The sequence below is a fragment of the Lepidochelys kempii genome, chromosome 6 (assembly GCF_965140285.1).
Source record: "Lepidochelys kempii isolate rLepKem1 chromosome 6, rLepKem1.hap1, whole genome shotgun sequence".
Taxonomy (NCBI): domain Eukaryota; kingdom Metazoa; phylum Chordata; order Testudines; family Cheloniidae; genus Lepidochelys; species Lepidochelys kempii.
Genome location: NC_136385.1, coordinates 119,408,115 through 119,427,408, shown reverse-complemented (window position 1 = coordinate 119,427,408; position 19,294 = coordinate 119,408,115). Strand labels below are relative to the sequence as shown.

The following is a 19,294-nucleotide window of genomic DNA, read 5'->3' as shown; positions in this document are numbered from 1 at the left end:
CTTTTTTTAAGGAATTTTCTCCTGGGTTGGCTTTTGCATAAGATTTCATGCGCAGTGGACCCAGTTCAGCAAAACACATAAACGTGCCAATTTGAAGCACATTCCAAAGTCCATTCCTATTAAACAAAAGAATTAAGCAGGTGCTGCATCAGGGTCATTATGATGCAATTATCTTCGCATTCATGTTACAGATGTTTCGGAATCCAATTCTGGTCTTACTGATACTGGTCTCAAAGCCCTATAATTCCATTTTCCTTGATGTAGTTATTCCTGGTTTACACCCAGGTAAATTAGAAGAGAAACTAGCCTAATGGGAGTTGAGCACTAATGAGCTGAGTGCATTCAGGGCTCAGGGTTGGGAGAAATAAACCTGAAATGTACAAATTCATTGTTACTAAGCCCTTAATGCTCTTCTTGTCAATTTCAATGTGTCTATGACTTCTAATTAAATGTGCCCTTTATGCATAAGGCAAGTTCACACTGTGAACTGCCTGGGGCTAGAGCAAGTTGTATCAGTACTTTTCATCTGATATGTTGCTGTGAGGCTCCTTATTACTTTACTGCAACAAATAGATCTTTAAACAACTGGCAGCTAGGAGAAGCTTATGACTCTACTGTACAGAAGGGTCAGTGATTAGAAGTATTACAGCCATAGGGTTAAATTCCGTGCTGACTTACACCACCCACAATCCTGCAGCTACACTGGGCAAACATCAGGACAGAGTTTGGCCCAAGATGCCGAGAGCAGCTGTCCAGCAGGGGATGGGGGCCTCAGATAGTCTCACATTCAGTAGTTCCCGTGGAACAGACCCCGCAGTCACACCGTATGGCCATAGGGTACGTGTAGGAAGGATCCACAGCAGCAGCACAATTCGGCAGCTTCACCGTAACCAGCTTAGTCTCGTTGTAGGTGCAGACTCGATGGTGCGCGTCGATGTATGGGGGATCCAGCACAGGCTTCTGTTAGGTGGGGGGAAATGCTGACATCAAAGGCAAGAGGAACTCAGGACAGCTTTGAGCAGGCACGAATAGCACTGGGGCTAGATCCTGCAACCCCCACAGTCCCAGTTACCTCCCTGGGATTAATCACAAAAGTAGGGACAATTGGTTTGCAGGCCCAGGCCCATAAAGACTGGCTAGAAATAATTCTTAGGCTGAGTGCTGTTTTGGTCCCACTACACTATTTCCCTTTTGGTTTTATGACCATTTCCCTGAGAATTCTTTTGAAATGGAAGGTGCTGGCTAGGGCTGGTCAAAACCTTTTCTCTCAAAATGGATTTATTTATTTATGTATTTTTACAGAAAATTGGGGTTTCAACTAAACGAAACATTGCACAAAAAGTGACAGTGCTTTCTGTGGAAAATTTTGACTTTTCATCAAAAAACCCAAACACCTAAAAACAAAAAATATTCATAAATACCACCACAACGCTGCGTGGGAGGAGTTGTAGTTTGGATGCTGCAGTCTCCTCTAGGGACCAGGCTCCCCAGCCAGCCGATCTAATCCCTGAAGCACTGTGGCAATGGGACTCCCATGATGCATTACTGAGGCTCAGCAAGAGGGGGAACCACAGTGCATCATGGGAGGTGTACTCTGTCCCAGCCCACAAGGGAGAACAAAGCACGAGACACCTGTAGTATAACACCCATGAGATTTATTTTTCAGTTTTTGGCCAAAATAATTGTGGTTTTGACTTTCACTGAAAAGTCTAAACTGTCAAAAAAAAAAAAAGTTCCCCATTTTCTGATCAGTTCTAGTGCTGGGATGGGCTGCCATGGTCTGACTAGAGCTCCCTGCCCTCAGCTCAGCTGCAGCTTGCAAGGGGAGGGCAGCCTGTGCCCGCAGATGGGGACGGGAAGTTATGCCTCTGCAGCATGATCCCTCTTTTCTCCTCATGAGAAGGTTGAAAGAGTGGGTGGGACAGGATGGAGAGCAGAGGGATACGAAGGAGCCAACTGGACTCCTCTGGATTCTCCTGCCCGCTCCAACCTGCAGGGGGAAGCAGCACAACCGAGTACAGCATAGGGATAGTTTAGTTTGTGTTTGGTTTCCCCTCTGTGATGTGGAAAGGGTTTGCCATGCTTCTTATGGGAGAGAGTCCCAGACTGATAACAGACACCATGTGCTTCAGAAGTCCCTCACATTATTAAGTCCTCCATATAATACATCCTGGAACTCTTTAGGAACAGAAGGGCCAAAAACTTAATGAATTTAGCTTAACTCTGCTCCAGTCGAATAAAGGCCTCTTCAACATCTGTGTTCTCCAAAGAGCAGTGGGAGCTGGTGGAGCAAGATGCATGTGTCTCTCAAAGGCTCCTTAGGTTATGGAGGTGGAAACCCCTCCACCTCCCCAGTTTATTCCACAGGGGAAGGATAGCAAACAGAGGCCCAGCCTCCTTGCCCCCAGATAATAAAAGGAGGAGTCGGAAAGTCTGAACCAAAACTCAAAAACAACTCCCCGTCGGTTATCAGCAGAATGAGTCCCTCGGCTTTACTCAGCAAAACTCCACGGACATTAATGAGATTTCCCCTGAATAAAGACATACAGATCCAGCCCATTAAATGTTTACATTACAGCAAGCTAAAATGAGTCATGAGTTTGATCTCTAATGTGTGTAGACTTGCTCTCTCACCCACTCACCCCCACACCTCCATCCAGAACAAAACTACCTCATTTTCATCCTGGGCTTCAATTTAAATGGGACCAAATTAGAAAGACATTCTCTTTGGGATTTGCTGTTTGGAACAAAATATATTACCCATGAATCAAGGGCCCCATTTTAATCTCAAAGGAATTTTCTTTCGGTATAGTCATACAGGGCTCTTTTCCCTAAGTGTTTAAGCCGTAAGAGGCTTTCAAATTGCATAATGAGAGTATTACGTAAGCACTTTATAAATATTACCACTTGATGCAGGTGTTTCTCTTGAACAATGGTTCAAATGAATAACTCAAGGCAAATTTGTCAGTCACTGGCACATGTATTTTGACTGTCATTCACCAGACCAGAGGCCTTGCCTTCATGCTGGCTTGTCGACTTCCAAGCACAGTCTTGTCATTGTGGTTATTTGTTTGCATTATAATAGTGCATCAGAGCCCCAGTTGAGACCAGGGTCCCATCATGGTAGGTGCTGTACAAACACATAGTAAAGATTGTCTGTTCTTTGGGGCAGGGACTATTTAAGTGTGATTTATCTGCGGAGAAAAAGGAAATATCCTCGTTTTATAGTCAGGGAACCAAGGCAGAGCTAGATTAAGCAGCTAGCCCGCGGCCACACAGGAAGTCCGTGGCAGAGCCGGAGTCGAATGTGGATCTCCTCAGTCCTAGTGCAGGGGCTTCACCACAAGACCATCCTCCCTGGTGCTAGGGGAATAATTATAAGCTGCTTTCTGCACCACTTGCTGATCTCCATTTGAAAAAAAGAAAGTGACCCCAAAGCTGGTGCTGTTTAGAGCAGTGGTTCTCAACCCGCTTGTGGCCCATGTGACATCCCCAGGGCCACACAGGTAGTATATATATTGTGTGGATGCAACCCACATAACACACAGAGAGCTGCACATGCGGCCCACAATGGTAAATAGGTTGGGAACCACTGGTTTAAAGCTAGCTCCTTAGGCCACCTCCACCCCCCAAGGTATTGCTCACCTCCCAAGTCTCGCAGCGCCCCCAGCAGGCATCCGTGGTGAGGCGCATCCCCTTGCAGCCAGGTTTCCTAGCCAGGAAGGTGAACTCGCGCACAGCGCAGCCAATGAATGTGCGCAGGTTGATGCTGGAGGCTTTGAGTGCGCTGACATAGCCAGCCAGTATCAGGAGAGGTAGGGAGCCCAGGACCACGTGACGGAGCTTCATGCTGCACCCCAAGGCGGAAAGGAGACACACAGCAGGCTGTGAGACATGCTCAGCCCCAAGGATCTAGCACACTTAGTCCGGGGCGTGTGTACTCTATCTGCAGTGCTGAGAGCAGGGCGTGAAGGGCACCATCCCCTCTTAGTCACCCTTTGCCTTTATGCATCCAGGCGTGAGGAGGAGTGAGAAGAGGGCACCTCCCCTTATTCCTCCCTCTGTACAACTCAGGCAGTGCTGCTAGGTAATGCAGGACAGTAGCTGGGTTTGCTATAAGTTCTGTGATTAAACTCATAAGCTTTAGCTGTAGGGTTTGTCAAGCCAGGTGAGCCACTGGTTTCCCCACTCCTGAGCATAGCGAATTTTGCAGAGCAGCAGACGAGGCAGTGCTCCAGCTTCACTGGGAATAGGGTGGAGTGAGGGAACCCAGTGTCACAGGCTCACTGAACAGCCCTGCCAGGAACAAGGAAGCAGACTGAGCCAAACAGCCAGGATCCCCTCCTTGAGCCTCACCTCTGCTGCAATGCTTGTTAAAAAATAAACAGCCAATTCATAATGGCATCAGGGACAGATGGGACTTACTCTAAATATTTATAATTAGCCAGGGGGCAATTGTACACACACCTTTGTCTATAACAGTTGTCTTCTCTCCCCACCCCACATTCCTATGTTTCATTTGTCTTTGGATTGTAAACCCTGCTCCTGGTGTGAAGGAGGGCACTACCACTGCGAAGAATACCCTGAATATTTGGCACACATATTTGTTCTCCAGAATGTAATTAATTCACTCCCTGGGGGCTGCAGCAGCACGTGCCACCTGCCATCCACACAGTTTGCCAGGAGACAGAGCCGGTCAGGGCAGCTAACCTGCCAAAGCAACCCAGAAAGTGATGGTTGCTAGACAAGAAAGGGCAAGGCCAAGGTATCTGAGAAATGCCTTGATTCAGCACATCTTGTAGGCAACTTCCACTAACCAAATTTCTATGAAACCTGCTTCCCCCCAGCAAAACCCATTGGGAAAGGATCCCCCCACCCCCTTCCCAATGCGGCTTGCCCTCCCAGAGAAGGGAGATGGAAACTGCACCAAATGAGTGAATCAAGCCCTACACCAATATACTCCTTCTGTACCTCTCAAGCTTTTATTTCATATAAAGTTTTCCATGTAAAAACTCCAGGTACTGAAATTTCACCTTGGGGGCAGAGCAAACTGTACAGAAAACAGCATTGCATCCACTGAGACAAATCCTCAGCTGGTACAACTCAGTGTCAATTGAAGTCAATGGAGCTACATCAGTTTACACCAGTGGAGGATCTGGCAGATTAAGTAGAAGCTTGACTATCTAAAGTCCCATTGACCTAACTGCTCAGTTTGGTATGTCCTTCCAAAGTTTAACCTCAGTGCATTAAGTTTTCCACACTGACAACTTCATATTTGTATGTGTGTATACACACACTGACTATACATAAAAAGAAAAGGAGTACTTGTGGCACCTTAGAGACTAACCACTTAGTCTAACTAACTTAGTCTCTAAGGTGCCACAAGTCCTCCTTTTCTTTTTGCGAATACAGACTAACACGGCTGTTACTCTGAAACCTGACTATACATAGTATACACACATACGAATATGAAGTTTTCCACACTGAAAACTTCATATTCATGTGTGTGTATACTATATACAGTCAGTGTGTGTATATACACATACAAATATGAAGCTTTTAGTGTGGAAAACTTAATGCACTGAGGTTAAACTTTGAAAAGACATATAAAACACATACATACACGCATTATATGCACATACTGAATTAAATACATGTACGTATGAGCTAATCTTGCATTACTCATGTAGAGAAATCCTAAAATTCCTTGTTTAAATAGTAATATTTGATGATAGAATTCAGTACAAATTGAACATTTATTCTCTGTCGCTTTAGCAAGACCAGGTTTAATCCTGAGCTGGAGCACTGACATACAGCAAACACAGAAGTACACTTACCTAACTTGTCCGATACAAATTTGCCTATGCAGTTTTAAATTGCAGATCGTGTTTCAGAATGTCAAAGTGAATGGCAGGAGACCTGCACAGCAGTCTGTGTCAGGTTGCTCCTAGCAGATCTCCTTAGCAGCTGCTACTGGGCTGCTTAATTGCTCAAATTTATAGAAAAGGGCTTGTCAATCAAAGCAAAATAGAGGCAGATCCTTACATGAACTGCCGAAGACATCAAAGACAGTGACTGTAAAGCAAGCCTCGGCTTTCCAATACTGATTAACTTAAAGGGTATTGTTAAAGGGTATTGCTTCATAACATCACCCACTGAAACAAAAGGGGTATCTTAGTGAGTGACATAATTTCTAGTGGAATAATGAGCATGCACTGGGGCAAGATGGATCTTCTTTGCCCCAGTGAAATCTCAACCCCTTGCAATTAGGATTGTAGTCAGAGACTCAGGTAATCATTATCCCACAGTCAGCAAGAGATGGGCAAACACCACAAAGGAAGTATTCACAAACAGTCATGCACACAAAACCCAGAATTCACACTGTGCACAAGACCCATTCTAGTCACTTTCTGTGACCATCAGGGAGTGATATTTTTTTTGTTTTCAAAAATGTTCACGGAAAGCAAAAGTATCCTGACCACTTATGCAAATTCATCCTTGTGCCCAGGCTCACACTAGGAAATTCTTTCATTTCCCTTGTCCTGCATATAAAAGTTTCATCAGGTCCTCGGGCGGAAACAACAGGCAACATGGAACTAGGAAAAGGGGTCCAGATGCAAATCATTGTAATGCTGTCAGGACTTGAAGGTTCCATTCCCAGCTCAGTCACAAGCTCACGTGTGACCCTGGGGAAGTCATCTCACTTCCCTGCAATCTCAGTTTCTCCATCTCTAACATTCACCTTTGCTAAGTGCTCGGAGATCTGTGCATCTCAGAGAAGCACTATACAAGTGCTGGTTATTAGAACAAGCCCGCCAAATTGCTCACTGTTAATCTGAAAGTGTCAGTTGGTACCAGGAGCGGGACCCCACTCTTGAGACAAAAAAAGCTTTGGACAAGAAGGCTGAGTTGAGTTACCCCCAGCCACCACTGGTTTGACAAAGCCAAATTCTGCTGGCCTCCAGGACATTTCAAAGCCCATCTCTTTTCCCAAGCACTATGGTGGTGATCTGTCTGTTTGCCTTGCGTGCTCTCTTGATAAGGGGTATACATGCCTCCAGAGACAGAGTCTAGAAATCAGCCAATAAATGCATTATTCATTAATCATTTAGCATTCAGCACCAAAGAAGGCAACTGAGAGCTCCATCAATGTGCAGCTATGTTACACAGGTTAACAATACTCTTAATGTATTATCCAAATTTCAGGATTCTAGCTGCACTTTTCCTACAGCAATCATACCGTCTCCAATACTGCAATTGCATCCACAAGAGCAGAATCATGTGCCCATATGGAGCACATTGACTGTGCTAGGCACAGGAGTCCATGACACGGATCAGTAGCGGACCAGGACCTGTGTCTATATATATTCTAATGCTGCTGCGAATACTCAGGCAGCAAGGTCTCCCTACTTTACCTTTTTACATCCTTCTGTTGGTTGCTTTTCCTGCCACAGTGCTGTCCTGCCATCCTCTCTGCCTGCAAATTACACCAGTTTATATTCACTGCCACTGACTTGAGGTACACCTCTCATGCACTGACTTTGGCTGCCATTATTTAAATTAGATGGGGGGCACCCAATCTTATTGGCCATTCTGAGGCAAGACTCCCATTAGAGTCAATGAGAGTTTTGTCCAATCTAAAACTGCAAGATTTGGCCCTGAAAGATGCAATGCAGGAGTACAGGTCTAAGCTGATGATCACTGCATGGTGGTGTTTGCTACAGCAAGACTGAATTATGCAGAATAGATTCTTAGCTTCCAAGGCCAGAAGGGACCACTGTGTTCATCCACTGTGATCTCCTGTATAACACAGGCCAGAGAACTTGCCCATAATAATTCCTTTTGTACTAGACCATATCTTTTTAAAAAAACATCCAATCTTGATTTAAAAATCCCCAGTGAAGGAGAATCCACCATGACCCCTGTAAATTGCTCCTGTGGTTAATTACCCTCACTTAAATGTATGTTAAAAATGTATGTCCTATTTCCAGTCTGAATTTGGCTAGCTTCAGCTTCCAGACATTGCATTGAGTTATACTTTTGTCTGCTAGAGCCCATTATCCAATTTTTATCCCCCATTTAGGTACTTATAGATTGTACTCAAGTCAGCCCTTAATCTTCTTTGTGAAGCTAAACAGATTGAACAAAATCTGCACCAAGCACCGCTGCGATATAAACCAAGAGGTCCCGTTTCCTAGGCAGATGCTTCAGCCAACTGAGCCAGGACACCCTCTTAATTTAATTGAATCACACCCACTCCTTTCTCCCCAGAGTTTATCCCTTTAACCTGCAGCTATATTGGATATTTAAATAGTTAATAAGGTAGTACCCAGAGATCCCCATCAGGATCCATGTCTCATCATGACAGGAAGGAGCACAGGTTGCAGGACAGAAGAATGTGGTGGAGGCCCCAGGAAGCTATGCCGCATGGACACGGCTGGGATGCTAGCTGCAGTTGCAGCATCTCTGCAAATAGTTCACTCAATGAAGAGCCAGTTTTGTTGTAGAAACAGAGAGTCCGTCCATGTTATTATCCAGCACATGGTACATGAAACAGCAGAGAAGTGTTGGCCCTCAGCTTGTGCTAGAAGAGAGTGCTGGTGCTCAGGTCTTGCAAGCTCTGACTCGCTTTGATCACTGCCAATTCCTGATTCACATTGGCCACAGCCTGGAAACTGTAATAGTCAGTCATTGCTTGACTTCACCCCTGCCTTTGTGTATCGGTAAAAACTTATGCCCAAATAAATTTGTTAGGCTCTAAGGTGCCACAAGGACTCCTCGTTGTTTTTGTTGGAAGACAGGATACTGGACCTTTGGTCGACCCAGTATGGCTATTCTTATGAGCTATGGTAGAGCATAAAGGCTTCACTCCAGACTGAGACTCCATCATGCTAGGTGCTCTATGTGTAGGAAGTGAACAGTCCCTGCCCCATCAACTTACAGTCCAACTAGCTAAGACAGACAACGAGTATGAGACAGGCCCATAGGGAACAGAGGCACAAAGAGATGAAGGGGACTTGCCCAAAGTCAAAGAGAGGCAGGTAGAGCCAGTAATTTGCTGAAGCCCAGTCCAGGGCTTTAACCACAAGACCATCTTTCCTCTAAGGAGCTATTGACAAGCCTGTCATAAAGAGAAGCTAGAAGAAACTGGAGGATTTTTAATTAAAATATCAGTGTATGGTTATGTCCAGCCCTTAGCTTCATCACCCATTTATTGGTACCTACCAAGCCGTAACCCAAAGTCAGAAGTTTTCAAAATGCTCAGTTCAGCTTGTTCTGGTTTAATGTCTTTGAGGGGGAAATGCTGCTGTAGAGGAACCCTTTTAATGTAATTGTTTCTGCTCATGAGTGCTTGGCTGTGCTGCCTTTTATTTTATTAGAAATAATATGTAAACATTTGGTTAGTGGAAGCTCTATATGTACTTGATAATCAGAAGTGCTGAGCAACCACATCTCCAAATGAAATCAATAGGAGCTGATAAGTTTGGTATACCCAAAATCTGACCTATTCCCTCCTTCTGCTGAGGGTCTTCCCTGAGGGCCCAATCCTGAGCCTTGCTGAAGACTTTTAGGTCCCAGTGACGTCAATGGGAGCACTAGGCACCTCCTAAGCAAAGGCTCAGCTTAGAGTTGATCCAAAAATGGCAATTATTTTTCAGAGAAAATTTAAAAAGCAAGCCCCACACATACTTTTTAAAATTTTCTGCTTCCCCTCCCCTCCATCCACCCTTTTTTCAACTAAAAACCAAAAACAGAAACAGTCTGTTTTTTGGAACAACATTTTTCGCAAAAATGTTCCATTTTTCATTGAAAATTTTTGACCAAAACAAAAAGGTTCCACAAAACTATTCATTATGTTCAGAAAGTTATCTTTCATTACAAGAAAAAAAGTTTACATGAAAAAAAATTTTTTAAACCATCGTTAGCCCAGGTTCAGAAAAAAAAAAACAAAAAAAAACCAAGCGGGTCAGATTTTAGACCCAACACCTTTGATAGGTTCCCCTTGCTCCAGGGTTGAGAAAAAGAAGGGCTGGATCTTTCAGCTGTCAAGAATGGGGTCCCTGGTCATCATTTGCATCAATTAAAACAATAACATAAAATGAGCAGTCACAAGCTGGAAACAAATTCCATTTTATTGCAAACCTATTCCCTCCACCCCTGCCTGCATCTCAAAAGCCCCAGCTATTCCTGGGACACATGCTGGTGTTTAAGGAGCTGCGTCATGTCTGATGGGTAACATCACTGTCCTGCAATGTAGTAGTTGCCATGGTAACTTTATTATTATTATTAAACTGAATAGAAAAAATTAACCACCTGTTTGACTTTTTGGTAAGTGGGTGGGTCTAAGAAAGAGAGAAAAGCTTTCCCCAGACAGTCGAAAATTAGGGGGCTTACCCTTTTGCCAACTTTCTCAGATTTATTTCAAATGAAAGAGGATGTATACTTTAGCTGCTAAATAAGAATATATTTGACTTTTACCTGACTGTCCCCTTTTTGAACCACATACTCCTGGAGGGCATGGCAGACAGATGCCTGCCCGCTCAGAAATGACAAGGTGCTTAATGAGCCACAAAACACATTTTCTTCTTTCAAACAAACAGGGGGAAAAAAGCATACACTCAGCTTTTCCTGCAGAAAGTATCTAAAACAGCTGGGAAGAGAGAACCCCATCATTCTGAATGCATCAGAGAGGCTCACAGACTTAAGAGATATCCCTTTCTCTCCCTGGCCATCATCAGCCAGATTGAATGAGGCTGAGAGCCACCCATTTTTGCTCTGGGTGGAAGTGGAGACAGGGTGTCCTTGGTAGAGAATGTCCTTGATGCTAGAACTTGCTCCCCTTGTCAGTCCATGAGAGCACAGTTTGACCTTGTAGGGGATCATGCAAAGCGTATTTTCATGTATTTGCGTGAGGTAAGTTATATGAAAGACTTCTCTGAAGACAGAACAGGGAATGAGGTTAGAGTGACACACTCAGGTGGGCTAATATATAAAATATCACTGCCACCTAGCTCTTATAGAATCATAGAACTGGACGGGACCTTGAGAGGTCCCCTGCACTCAAGGCAAGACTAAGTATCATCTAGGCCATTCCTGACAGGTGATTGTCTAACCTGCTCTTAAAAATCTCCAATGATGGAGATTCCACAACCTCCCTAGTCAATTTATTCCAGTGCTTAACCAATCTAACAGTTAGGAAGTATTTCTTAATGTCCAGCCTAAACCTCCCTTACAGCAATTTAAACCCATTGCTTTTTGTCCTGTCCTCAGTGGTTAACAAGAACAATTTTTCTCCCTCCTCCTTGTAACAGCCTTTTACATACTTGAAAACTATTATGTCCCATCTTGGTCTTCTCTTCTCCAGACTGAACAAACCCAATTTTTTCAATCTTCCCTCATAGATATTTTTTTTTTTTTTGCTCTTCCCTGGACTTCCTCCAATTTGTCGACATCTTTCCTGAAACTTGGCACCCAGAACTGGACACAATATTCCAGCTGAGGTCGAATCAATGTGGAATAGAGAGGAAGAATTACGTCTTGTGTCTTGCTTACAACACTCCTGCTAATACATCCCAGAATAATGATTGTTGCCACACACACACACACACACACACACAAAAAAGCAGCAGTGTTACACTGTTGACTCATATTTAGCTTGTGACCCACTATGACCCCAGATCCCTTTCTGTAGCACTCCTACCTAAGCAGTCATTTCCCATTTTCTATGTGTGTAACTGATTTTGTTCCTTCCTAAACGGAGTACTTTGCATTTGTCCTCATTGAATTTCATCCTATTTACTTCAGACAGTTTGTCCAGATCATTTTGAATTTTAATCTTATCCTCCAAAGCACTTGTAACCCCTCCTAGTATCATCCACAAACTTTATACAGATGCTATCTATGCCATTATCTAAATCATTGATGAAGATATTGAACAGAACCAGAACCAGACCCAGAACTGATCCCTGTGGGACCCCACACATTATGCCCTTCCAGCTCAGCTATGAACCACTGATGATTACTTTCTGGGACCAGTTTTCCAACCATGTATGTAGCACCTTACATTAGTAGATCTCAAAGCACTTTACCAAAAAGGTCAGTGTCATTATCCCCATTTTACAGACAGGGAAATTGAGAGACAGAGAGCTGAAGTGACTTCCCAGTTTTCACCCATTACTTTTCTTGGGTTTTGAGCCTGCCAAATATTGTTTTCAAATAAAAATTTACACGATTCTAAAGCCTTTGCAGTTCACGTGATCCATTTTGCCCATGTGAAGTGTTGAACTTTGGCAGCCATCTTTGGTGATTTTGGCCTGTGGAGAGAGGATCTGTAGACACAGAGTGACACATTAGATAATCACACACTTGTTTAGAGAGAGCTATATACACAGATGTGCAGACACAAAGCCACATGCAGTGGATTTGGAACCATTTTTATAGTGGGGGTGCTGAAAGCCATTGACCAAAACTGTAAATCCTGTCTATGATGGAAGTCACTTTAAGCCAGAGGGTGCTGTGTCATCCCCAGCACCCCTGGTCACATGCCAGCCAAGTCAGGTGCAGATGTGAGCTTCACTACAAGAAGTGCCACTAGGCTCTTTACCAGCATTCTACCCCCCATCCATCCAAGGAAAGTGGGGCTTTTCCTCGCAATTTTGCACAGCCGGACCAAAGGAATCAAGTATCAGGCTGAAGGCATCTTGGTTATTGTCATTGGTTATTTCTGGTATGGCAGATGAGCCAACTGTAACCGGGCACAGACTCACCGGTGGCGCCTCCTGCTGGTCATCTCAGGAAATTAGCGTTCAAGCCTCTGGGGCACCCTCTTCAGGCTAGTGTCTCACCTTGCTGCTGGCTCCCGTGTCCCTCCCAGGACCCCGGTGCCCTTTAACTGGGTACTCCTAGGGGAACCCCCACCCACTATCCCTACCTCGCCTCAGTCATAGGCTCCTGCCAGTCACCAGCTAGCCCCTGCGCCCTGGGGAGACTGCAGTATGAGCCACTCATCACAGGCAAGGTTAGGTTTGGACCTGCTGCCTCTGGCTACCCATGGGTTGCCCCCTGCAACCCCAGTATCTAATAGGCCTTACCAGGCCTACAGTCTGGGGCTTTGCTAGGCCAGAGCTCCCCGGCTCCCTTGGCCTATCCTCAGCCCTGCTCCCCTCCAGAGACTTGGTTAAGCCCCTGCAGCCAGGCCCTTCTCTCTCTCAAGGCAGAGAGAGACTCTCTCTGGGCTTCTGGCTCACAGCCTTTATAGAGCCAGCTGGGCCCTGATTGGGGCATGGCCCCCAGCTGCGGCTGCTTCCCCAATCTGCCCCGCTGCCTTTCTCCCGCAACAGCCCTCTCTCAGGGCTGTTTTAAACCCCTCTGGGCCCAAGCAGGTGTCCACCCCGCTACACCAACCTATTTATCAAAAAACCATGAGCAACTCACAGTCTGTCCATTGTGACTGCAAGAGGAATGGCTAAAAAGAAATGCAAATCCCAGCATTAGCAAAGCTGCCCTTCACATGAAACCAGAGATGAAACAGGCCCAGAGTTGCCCAACTCCATGTAAACATAGTGGTGAGGGAACCTGAGTATGTTCAGAATTTGGAGACTAATCCAAAACAGTAGAGGACATCTCCTAGCCTCCCGGTCCTTTCTTCCCTACCCAATCTCCTTCAGCACTTTACATTATACTGTTGTAGGGAAGGACCATTCTATTGCTGTACCCTCCAGCAGTGAATGATGTAGCTGCTGGTAAAGCATGTACACCTTCCTACTAAGGGCTTGGTCAAACAAGGCGCCATGCACTTCCTGGGAGGGCCTGAGCACTCCATGACGCCAGTAGCAGTTGACGACACTCAGCCCCTTGCGGGACTGAGCCCAAAATGGCCCCGTCAGTGCATCCCTGTCAGGATGTTTTTGCTCTCTGACCAGCAAACCGGAGTTCACTCATTGACAAAGCTCGTAACCCATCACATCTCTGCAGGACAGGAACGATCAATGAGGAAGATCTTAGCAGCTGTGTTTAGTTTGGGCTGGAGGGAACAACTTGGGTGTCAGGGAGGCTAAGGATGCGGTGACAGTAATCAAGACATGACGAGGGATGGATAGGAGGGATTTTGTTTTTGGATGGGAGGGAGAGCTCATGAAAGAAGAGGAAGGAAGATCTGGACACAACCTGAGCATGTGGGATAAGGAGGTTTTAAAGATGGCCACTCACAAAGATGATGGTGTTTTCAAAAGCTACAGAAAGAGGAGGTGGATGAGGTGATAAGAAGTTGATGGCAAGCCACCGGAAGTAGTTATCAGAGAGACAGGCTCAGAAAGAGGTTTGAAGGAAAGGACACAGGTCAGGGGTAGAATGACAGATCTGTGAGCAATCAGTGTAGGGGTGGTAGGTGAAGCTGTCTGAGCAAACGAAGTCACCCAAAGAAATGGTGCAAAGTTCATTTTTTCCCCCACACCAATTTTGTCCACGTGCTTCAGTGGGTTGGTTATTTTTTTGTTTGTTTGTTTATAGCGCTATAAGGAAGATAACCTTTGTTTTGTAAGAATATCCTTGCCAGCAAATATCTTAAGTTTCTTCCTTGTCCTCACAACTGCTGCACGTTTGTCCTGGGGTGTGTCTTTTCACCATTTGCTAAATGTATAAAGAGAATGGAGAACAGGCTTGGAAAGGAACTGACAAACAGGTTTAATTTTGAAAGGACATGGCTGAATCATAAATTAAAATAAAAGACAATGTGTAAAGTTCTGCTAACTGTTACAGTGGAAACATTGCCAAATATAAACAGATTAGTCACAATGCAACAATCAGGAAATGTATTCTCAGATGGTAGCTAGATAAATACTGTCTTGCCCTGATAACAGTGGGAAGTTAGCCCTAAATGAAGATTTCAGGCATCCGTAACTCAACTCCCTCTTGCTTTATAAGATTTGCCCATCACGCTTCTTGAACTTGGAGGACCATAAATTGGTCGAAATATAACGTGTGTCCAGGAGAAAAAAATGAGGTCAGAAAAGTAGATATTTCGAGCCTGGTGTTGAAATAAATCATGTAGTACTTAGTAGATTGGAGAATGGCCCTTCTTACAAAAATATTAACACAGTATTACTGTAACTAAGGTGCTTTCCTTGATCCCTGTGTTGTCTTAGGAGAGGCAATGTGGTCCAGTGAATAGTGCATTGAAATGGGACCAAAAGACCTAGATCCTCTTCCTGGGCTCCACCACTGACCTATTGTGTGAACTTAGGCATGTGACCTCTCTGGGCCTCTGTTCCTTTGTCTGTGTTGTCTATTTAAATTATAATTCGTCAGGGCAGGGCCTGTCTTTACATGTTCGTACAGTACCTAGCACAATGGGGCCTGATCTTGACTAGGGCCTTGAGGTGCTATTGTAATACAAATAATAAATAATAATATGTGTAAACATGACCTCTTATGCAGTTGTTCCCAAATGGTATTGCATTAACCATTGCTCTGATATTGCCACTCCACTTCGGGTGCCTGTTTTCTGCACCTGCAGTAGATGAAGGTTCCACAGTACCTTAATGCTAACTCCTATGGGCCAAATCCTGAAAACTAGAGTAAAGTCCAAATGAAGAGACACTGCTGAGAGGATATTGCGCTGAACATCAGAGTCCCCATGTGTGTCTCAGGAGTCCTTTAAGAAGAGTTTATTAGATAGCCAAAAAGCCACAATTCCACAATCAAGTTTTGGCTAAAAGTCCATTCTGGTTCAGTGGCAAAGTGAAAGCATCAGTTAAAAATAAAAAAGCAACATATAACAAATGGAAAATAAATAGCAATCAACATAAGTTGGAAGTTATGAAGTGCAGAAAATTGATAAGGGAAGTAGGGACACTGGAAAAAAATCCATGTCTGACAGGACTCAGGACAATAAGGAATTTTTTAAAGTAAATTAGGAACAATAGAAACCCTAGAAATTGTATAAGCTCATTACTAAATTGTATAAACAGCAAAACTGTTAATAATGATGCAGAAAAGGCAGAAAGTATTCGACAAATATTTCCGTTCTTCGTCTGGAAAGCAGCAGGATGATGTACTCATATTACATGAGGATGATGAGGTATTTTCAGCCTATTAGTAACTAAGGAGGATCTCAGACAACATCTACTCTATTTTTCAATCAGCAGGCCAGATAGCCAACTTTTAGGATACTTTGGTGAGAGTTAAGGAGATCTCTGACCCATTGATGTTAATTTGTAATAAATCTTGTAATGCAGGGGATTTTCCAGAAAGCTGGCAGAGAGTTAATGTTGTGCCAGTATTCAAAAAGAGTAAGGCTAGTTATCCTGACATCAATCCTGGGCAAAATAATCAAAAAGCTGATATGGGGTTCAATTAATAAAACATTAAAAAGGGTTGGAATATAATTAATGCCAGTCAGTGTGGTTTTATGGCAAATAGGTCTTGTCAAACAAACCTTCACGTGGAGAAAGTACTAGGTACTAAAGGGCTCTGTAACCCAGCAGAGACAGTCATAATAAGAATCAGTGGCTGGAAGCTGAAGCCGGACAAATTCAAATTACTAATTAGGCACAAATATTTAACAGTGAGGATGATTCACCAATGGAACAAACAGCCAAGGGGAGCTGTGGATTCTACATCTCTTGATGTCTTCATATCAAGACTGGATACCTTTCTAGAAGATATGCTTTAGTCAGACAAGTTACTGGGCTCAATAAAAGGATAATTAAGTGAAAGTTAATGGCCTGTGACAAAGGAGGTTAGTCTCAATGATCTAAAGGTCCACTGTAGCTTAAACTATTAATCTATGAATGCAAGCATTCAGGGCTTGGCCTGTTTTGTCTAGTAGTAGCAAGAAGAATGGGTACATTACCTTACCTTTGTGTTGTCTTCAAACCAAGACTGAATACTTCTCTGGAAGATATGTTTTAGTCAAACAAGTTATTGGGCTCAGTACAGGGGTATTTCACCTGAGCACTTTTGTAAATTTTACCTCAGCCTGCCTAATGAGTAGCATTCAGCAAACAACCCATATTTCTCTTTCAGCTCTTCATTGTATCATTTGCACATTTTAATGACACCTTGGGAAAACATTCAGGGAAAAAATACTGTAAATAAAAATTGGCTGATTTTCCTGAACTCAGCACCCCAAAGCAAACCTACAATTCACTAGAGCTTTTAAATCAGTGCGGGTGAGTAGTGTGCCTTGAAACCACAGAAAATGGACCTAATTAGACACAAATTCGAAACTCAGCCCAGATTCATCAAAGGTTTGCAAACCTTCGAGAACTCAGACTGATTGTTCTTTGCATCAAATCCCTGCAAAAATTCCTGGTTCCCTTTTAGTTTTGGGCTCTTTTGAACTCCACAATTCAAAGCAAAACTTAAGGGACTCTGAAACCAAATTACCCTGTAAACCAAAGCTTCCAAGATCAATACTGCTCTTGATTTACTGCTTGATCCTAAATGAGGCAAACTCAACAGGAAATAAGAAAAGGAGTACTTGTGGCACCTTAGAGACTAACAAATTTATTTGAGCATAAGCTTTTGTGAGGTCACTTCATCGGATGCATTCAGTGGAAAATACAGTGGGGAGATTTATATACATAGAGAACATGAAACAATGGGTGTTACCATACACACGGTAGGTGAGCTATTACCAGCAGGAAAGCAGGGAGGGGAACCTTTTGTAGTGATAATCAAGGTGGGCCATTTCCAGCAGTTGACAAGAACTTCTGAGGAACAGTGGGGGGTGGGGGAGGGTGGGAAATAAACATGGGGAAATAGTTTTACTTTGTGTAATGACCCATCCACTCCCAATCTTTACTCAAGCTTAAGTTAATTGTATCCAGTTTGCAAATTAATTCCAATTCAGCAGTCTGTTTTTGAAGTTTTTTTGTTGAAGAATTGCAACTTTTAGGTCTGTAATCAAGTGACCAAAGAGATTGAAGTGTTCTGTGACTGGTTTTTGAATGTTATAATTCTTGATGTCTGATTTGTGTCTATTTATTCTTTTACATAGAGACTGTCCAGTTTGACCAATGTACATGGCAGAGGGGCATTGCTGGCACATGATGGCATATATCACATTGGTAGATGTGCAGGTGAACGAGCCTCTGATAGTGTGACTGACGTGATTAGGCCCTATGATGGTGTCCCCTGAATAGATATGTGGACACAGTTGGCAACGGGCTTTGTTGCAAGGATAGGTTCCTGGATTCTGGTTCTGGTTAGTGGTTCTGTTGTGTGGTGTGTGGTAGCTGGGGAGTATTTGCTTCAGGTTGGGGGGCTGTATCCAAGCAAGGACTGGCCTGTCTCCCAAGATCTGTGAGAGTGATGGGTCGTCCTTCAGGATAGGTTGTAGATCCTTGATGATGCGTTGGAGAGGTTTTAGTTGTGGCTGAAGGTGATGGCTAATGGCGTTCTGTTATTTTCTTTGTTGGGCCTGTCATGTAGTAGGTGACTTCTGGGAACTCTTCTGGCTCTATCAATCTGTTTTTTCACTTCAGCAGGTGGGTATTGTAGTTGTGAGAATGCTTGATAGAGATCTTGTAGGTGTTTGTCTCTGTCTGAGGGGTTGGAGCAAATGCGGTTGTATTGTAGAGCTTGGCTGTAGTCAACAGATCGTCTGGTGTGGTCTGGGTGAAAGCTGGAAGCATGGAGGTAGGAATAGCGGTCAGTAGGTTTCCGGTATAGGGTGGTGTTTATGTGACCATCTCTTATTAGCACCGTAGTGTCCAGGAAGTGGATCCCTTGTGTGGACTGGTCCAGGCTGAGGTTGATGGTGGGATGGAAATTGTTGAAATCATGGTGGAATTCCTCAAGGGCTTCTTGTAGCGCAAGTAGAGTAGGGGCATCAGGGGACAAGAGCTGAGGAAACGTTGTTCTAAGTCAGCCATAAAAATGTTGGTTTACTGTGGGGCCATGCGGGTACCCATAGCAGTGCCTGGACCAGTCCACACAAGGGATCCACTTCCTGGACACTACGGTAATTTAAATAAATTTGTTAGTCTCTAAGGTGCCACAAGTACTCCTTTTCTTTTTGCAAATACGGTCTAACACGGCTGCTACTCTGAAACCTGTCATCAACAGGAAATATTGCCTGAGCAATGCTTGCAGGGTTAGATCCACAAGTTGCTGTTCAAAGGGGCAAAAAGATCATTGTTCCATGAACTTTGCACATCGTTATGATGATTTTTCCTGCATGAACTGTATGTAAGCCATTTTTCACATGCTGCATATTGCCAGAAAAAAAACAAACACACCAAACACCTAGAAGAGTGGAAAAATATGCTCAAATTGTAATATTTCATTT

The 19,294-nt window shown here is 43.9% G+C and overlaps 1 protein-coding gene across 1 annotated transcript; it reads right to left on the bottom strand.

Annotated features, from left to right (window-relative positions):
* Positions 1–771: 771 nt before the first annotated feature.
* GPHB5 (glycoprotein hormone subunit beta 5) lies at positions 772–3,849 on the bottom strand. Its single transcript, XM_073350734.1, has 2 exons — positions 3,646–3,849; positions 772–960 (listed from the first exon to the last, which is right to left on the bottom strand). Exons 1-2 carry the CDS (start codon positions 3,847–3,849, stop codon positions 772–774), a joined length of 393 nt encoding a protein of 130 aa, XP_073206835.1.
* Positions 3,850–19,294: the final 15,445 nt, after the last annotated feature.